The sequence below is a fragment of the Pundamilia nyererei genome, unplaced genomic scaffold (genome assembly GCF_000239375.1).
Source record: "Pundamilia nyererei isolate P.nyererei 1_Seehausen unplaced genomic scaffold, PunNye1.0 scaffold00006, whole genome shotgun sequence".
Classification (NCBI taxonomy): domain Eukaryota; kingdom Metazoa; phylum Chordata; class Actinopteri; order Cichliformes; family Cichlidae; genus Pundamilia; species Pundamilia nyererei.
This window is the reverse complement of record NW_005187407.1, coordinates 5,534,259-5,540,258: the sequence shown is the minus strand read 5'-3', so window position 1 is coordinate 5,540,258 and position 6,000 is coordinate 5,534,259. Positions and strand designations below refer to the sequence as shown.

Sequence of the window (6,000 nt, the reverse complement as noted above, 5' to 3'; positions counted from 1 at the left end):
CACACACACACACACACACACACACAAAAGCTAATAAAAAAGTGAATATTTGTAATAGTGCACAAACGCTGTGTATGAAATTCCTCCACATTTCTATTTAGGTCTCTACTCACCTCCAGGTCTGTTTCCATGAAATCAAACACCAGGCTGATGTTTGATTTATGTCCAAAAGCATCCAACAGCTGCAACACACATAAAACAACAATATTTAGATTAAAAAAAATACATAAACGGCGCAATATAGAAAAATTAAGGTATCTTTCTATACAATCGATACAAGTAACACAAGATTATGATGATGTGCGATGAACATTTAGCTACCCCGATAATGTTCGGATGATGGAGCTCCTGCAGCAGTTTTATCTCTCTGAGTGCAGTCCGATTAATTCCTATTTAAAAAAATAAATACGTAAAAAAATTTTATAAAATGGATGAAAATGAGCTGCAGCATATTGATAGGACCCAGCACTTACCATCTTTAGCCTCAGTTCTGTGGCCAACCTTAATCTGAAGGGAATAAAAAGATAAATGTTTACTGCGGCTCATCAACACACAGTGTGAATGGTAGCAGTAAAACACTAAAGCAGCTCGTTTCTTTTACCTTTTTAATAGCAACTATTGTGTCGGTCAGTTTGTCCCTGGCTTTGTATACTGTGGCAAACTGCAGAGAAAAAACAACATTCAAAAACCAAAAGTTAATTTCTTTTACTTATTTTGGTGAAATTCACTGGCACAAGAAGCAGCGCAGCATGAACCAGCGAGGCTTTGTTGACATTAGCAACCAGCTAATGCTTTGTTAGCTCGCCATCGTGCTTTCTACAGAATAAACAAAGCGGTCTAAGGACGTGCGAAGAAAAAAGCAAAGACACATATCTCTTAAATATTTCTCCCCCTACCTGACCCTCTCCGAGGAAATCCAGCTTCTCGTACCGCTTGGCTCTGCTTTTCACATCAAGCGCCATGATAAATAACTGTCAGTGTCGTGCTGAGGCACTTCCTGCTCTGTTAAAGGACCGCAAGTAGTCTTTCCGGGTTAGAGGAGGCTTTAAATTTAAATTGAACAACAGCGACACCTACCGATTTTATTTGTCTAACACCACCGTGAACCAAATTATAGAGGCAAAAAAAAAACAAAACCCCCAGCATGATTTATTTATTCTGCATTTGTTTAACTGGATTTTTAAAGGTTTGTTCAATTACAATATTAATATTAATAATACTAACAATACTAATACTGCTACTAATACTAAGATTAATAATAAGTGAAGGGGAGATTTAATCTCAGTTCCAGCCTCATTCGCCTCTTAACATTTTACTGTTATGATGCAACATGCAGTACTGTTATTTTCCTCACAGTTTGTCTTTTTTGCCCCCTTTATTTTTCTTTCACCAGTTAGCAGTTTGACATCTGTCTCCTGGGAGTCTCTTCTGTCAGTTAGGAAGGTTTTGTGATCCATGCTCCACTGAGCACATCTCTACATCTCATCTCCATACGCAGTGAGATACCCTCACATCCCACAGGATTAGGCATGGCTCTTCTCCTTTGACCCTCCTCGTCTGCTGCCTCACATGCACATACACACACACATGCACACACACGCACACACTCGCCACTGACTTTCATTTTTATGTTAAGTTTGACAAGAGGGGTGTGAAGGATCAGCAGGCCTAATACACCCCTCATTCTCCTCTCAGATGTGTGCACATTCATCTGACAGCTCCCAGATGTGAGTGACAGGACCGTATGTGCCCATGCAACCATGCAGAGAAGAGAAGAGAAGAGAAGAGAAGAGAAGAGAAGAGAAGAGAAGAGGAGAGGAGAGGAGAGGAGAGGAGAGGAGAGGAGAGGAGAGGAGAGGAGAGAAGAGAAGAGAAGAGAAGAGAAGAGAAGAGAAGAGAAGAGAAGAGAAGACTTTACTATCTTACAATCAAACTTTAGGAACACACGTGGGGGGAGGGGCTTGGGACATTAATGACCACGGCTGACATAACTCAGATCCATTTACATCACTTGCTTTAAAACAAATATGACATATTGATGCCTACTAATTCTGCCATGATTTAAAGACATTCTTGTGCTCATTCCCCTCCGTGTCTCGGTGAGGCTGTGGATGAAGAGAGACATAAGTGATTCTAGTAGCGTTTGTATAGTTTGTCACTGTAAATCACATGACACTATGGGTAACATTATGCACAACAATAACTCACTCTGGTTATGTGTCACATTAGCAGATGGTGATGCTGTTGAGCGGGTGTGTGCATATTTGTGTGTGTGTGTGTGTGCGCGCGCGCCTGTGTGTGTATACCTCTGTTTGACGGGCAGGAGGAGAGTGAAACCACAAAGCTGTTTATCAAACTCATAGGAAGTGGGTGTTGTTAAGCGAGGACGTGTCGCGCCACCACATCCTGCTGCTGGAAAGCAGCTTCAGATGGGACAGTGTTCACACAATGTACAGTAAACAGCAAATGCAGACCAAATGCCGTTTATGTATGTATATGCGTGTGGTATGTGACCACCTAATTCTTCCTCAGAAACAATTTTTACACTGATTGCACAGCTATGATAACCTGCTCATTTGGCTATACAAGAGTGTGAGGAGGATGCATTTTGGGTGACCTGTTCAGAGATGTAAAAAAATTAAATAAACATTTGTTCACCCTTATCAAAAATTTGCGTTTAACACACATGCTGTTACACACACTCACAGATTTCTTTTAAGTCACTGCCACCCACAAACCATGCATGTCTCTTCAAAATGCCGAATAGAAGATGTGTTGATGGAGTGAAATGTTGAAGTGCAAAAGCAATTTTTCTGCAGAAGAGCAGTGTCACAATCTCACGTTTGCCTCGAGAATATGCCCCAAAATGTTGAATGATGCACACCGGATGTTCTTTTTTGGTCTTTTTTGTTGGTCATCATTTGCTCTGTTCCACTTTTTAGCGATTTAGGTGTAGTGTTTTGGGTCAATGCTTCAGAAATGAAAGGTTAAGAAAGATCCCCGATGGTGTCACCGAATGTGTAAGGGATGAATGATTCAGCGCTATCGCAGTCAGTGCTGTATCACACACCTGCTGCTGTAGGTTTCTGTCCTCTTTTTACTCACAGAGTCTCTGGGGAAGTGGCTGCGTTCTGTCATCTAGGGAGTTTTCCTCTTTCTCTCTTTCTTTCTTTATGTTTCTGACTCTTTCTCACAGGCCCACACACGCACATGCACACACATACACCACACACACACACACATGCAGCTGTATCTGACCACATGCACAGTTATAACACAACAGGATGTTGTAGGGTGGATGTTTGAGGTGTGAAGGTTCACACAAGCCGTGACAAACAATATCTGTTTCTCAGAACAAATTATTCATTATTTATACGTCTAATAGATGCTGACATTTGTATTTTTACTTTTTTTTCACCTCTATTTTTTTATTGAAGCACATAGACCAGGTTTTGCACACCATTTTTTTAAACTACTGACTTACTGCTAAAGCATCAGCCACACATGGTCCACAAACATGCTTCACTTTGCCCCTTTCATTCTCTGCAGATGTCTGTAGTGACAAGACAATAAGAAAGCAGAAGGACAAACAGAAGGACAATCATTATTTTCCGTGCTGCTGTGTGTTTACAACCAACGCAGAGATTTGTCAAATTGGTGCTGTCAGTCCTGGGCTGCATTGTTAGATGCCAGAGCTGTCAGTCTGAATTAATATTAGGGCAGAAATGTTTTTGTTCACCACTGTCTTCCTCAGGCATCTGAAGCATCTGCGTACACCGGGGCTTGTGGACGACTTCAAGATGAGCCCACTTGATAGCTGAGCTCGTACGGAGCCAACATTATGATAATGTCCTTATAAGTAGCAGGGGGATGGGCGCAGTGTCATCTCTTCACATAGACAGAGCCAGCGGGGAGTCCACAGTCAGCTGCATTTAGGGCGTCTTTGTTGTTGTCGTAGCACCCATCTGTATTGTTGTTTTGTTCTGGTCTGTGTCTTTTCTCAGACATCATTATTGCTCTCATTAGAAAAATCTCTATCGCAGCCTCAAATGGGGAACAAAGTCTCGCAGTGTTTCTTTTCCTTTCCTTTGTTTGTCTGCGTGTTTGTGCGTGTGTGCGCATCTTCTCTTGAATATGTAAGTCTGGCTGTATTTGCAAACTACATGTGGCCACTTAAATCCTTCAAAGAGGCTGAACACTGTGTGCTGAGCTCCCTTGTTTTAATGCTGTACATACAGAAAATATTCCATTGTTTGCCTTACCTCTTATATAGGCTTATTTGTCTTCTAGTTTGCAGCAGGGTGTTGTAAGAGAACTTTGGGATGAAAGAATATGTGAAATGTAGCACCAAGATTAATTCAAAACCCACAATGGCCACAAGCACAGTGAGGGAAGTTATAGTTGGAAGGAAGAAAAGGCCACTCTGATTTGTTTGTGCGTATCAGGATCTGGAGAGATGGCCCCAGTGGTGTGCTATCCAAAGAGCCATTTACTTCATTAACCCAGTCAGATCACTGAGGCCTCAGTAATCAACCTTGTCACACGTCCCATTAACTTCTCATTCCATCAGCACGGCCCTCGCACCTTCTGACACACACAGACATGCGCATGTGTGCACAGATGCACTTTGGTTATGCACATTTGTGTCTGCATCACACACAACTGTGTTTCTTTATTCCCCCCCCTCACTGATGCCCATATACACACTCCTTCTCCCACTCTCTCAGCTCACCCCATTACCTCCATCAGTCCCAGAGGTCTCGGAGCTCTGATGAGCCCGCCGCTGCCCTGCGAGATTAGTGGACTCCCTGAGAGAAGCCCCTCGCTGATTGACCGTGAGTCTCGGCTGCTCACAATGTCAGCTCAAGGTTAGTGTGTTCACTCACGGCGCAGTCAAGCTGCGTAGCTCTGTTATGAATACAAGTGCGTTATTAGTATTTTACCTCTGCAGATGCCAGCGATTATAATATTTATAAAGATCCCCAAATCAATTACTGCCATTCACCTTTGCTTTCCCTCTCAGCTTTTGCATCTCTGCTTTGCTCTCTAGTGGCCCCCGCACTTGAAACATTTGTCAAAGCATTTATTAATTAACTTGTTTTTTTCTCCCCTCCTACTCCACGTCTTCATCTCAATCTTTCAATCTCCCCTCTCCCCATTGATCAAACCACAGAGGAGCCCAGCATTCGGCTAAAGTGGTTTGAATTCACTGTTATGTGCTGCACATCAAGCACAGGGAAGCATTTACTTTGCATCCCACTTGAGGGAATGAAGATCTTCCACACACAAAATGGCAGGGAGAGATGAAGGAATGAGGGCAGCTCTCGGTCTGTTATAGAGCGTCACATAAGTGGCTGGATCCGTAAGACAGATTGATCTTTTTATGTTGAACTTGATGAGCATGAATGATGCACCAGATTTCCTGTAGCGGTGAATAGAGATGAAAGGATTATCCAGATATTTAGATCATTCAGGCAGGAACGTTGCCCTGCACTGCTGTCTCTTTTCTCCCCATCATAATTCAATATTTACAGTTTAAGCTGGAAAACTGCTCCCTCTTGGCCGCCTGTATCTGGTATCCATGGAAACAGATTTGAGAAGAGAGTGCTGTCTTTATGTGTCCGGGCGCGTGCGCGCGCATATGTGTGTGTGTGTGTGTGAGAGAGAGAGAGAGAGCGAGAGTGTAATGTTTACTGATACACTGCAATTGATTGGTTGTTGGGGAGCAGCTGTTGACCCCTCTCTCTCAGGGGTCTCTTTCTGTTCTTGCACACAACCCAGATCAATAGACACACACGGACGTGAACACAGACACACACAGATTTTGCTATTTTAAATTTATTCTAGAGTCAGTTTCTGTTTCTCTCCTCCAAAACCCATAAAAATCACCCCTTCCCAGATTAATTCAAATTTAAAGGTAGCCTTGACTCGTAGCCATAAACCTGAGCCTTATTTTAATGAATATGTTGAGCAGATCATGCCAAATCTGTTTAGAAATCC

The 6,000-nt window shown here is 42.6% G+C and overlaps 1 protein-coding gene across 1 annotated transcript in view; it reads right to left on the bottom strand.

Moving 5' to 3' along the window:
• Positions 1 to 1,005, bottom strand: part of cdk7 (cyclin-dependent kinase 7) — a 7,377-nt gene extending 6,372 nt beyond the window's left edge. The window contains exons 1-5 of the mRNA XM_005722269.1: positions 897 to 1,005; positions 602 to 661; positions 474 to 507; positions 322 to 389; positions 114 to 182 (exon numbers count right to left, since the gene is read on the bottom strand). Of these exons, the coding sequence (XP_005722326.1) occupies positions 114 to 182; positions 322 to 389; positions 474 to 507; positions 602 to 661; positions 897 to 962 (297 nt within the window). The 5' untranslated portion in view covers positions 963 to 1,005. The remainder of the gene's footprint in view (positions 1 to 113; positions 183 to 321; positions 390 to 473; positions 508 to 601; positions 662 to 896) is intronic.
• Between the last annotated feature and the right edge of the window lie 4,995 nt (positions 1,006 to 6,000).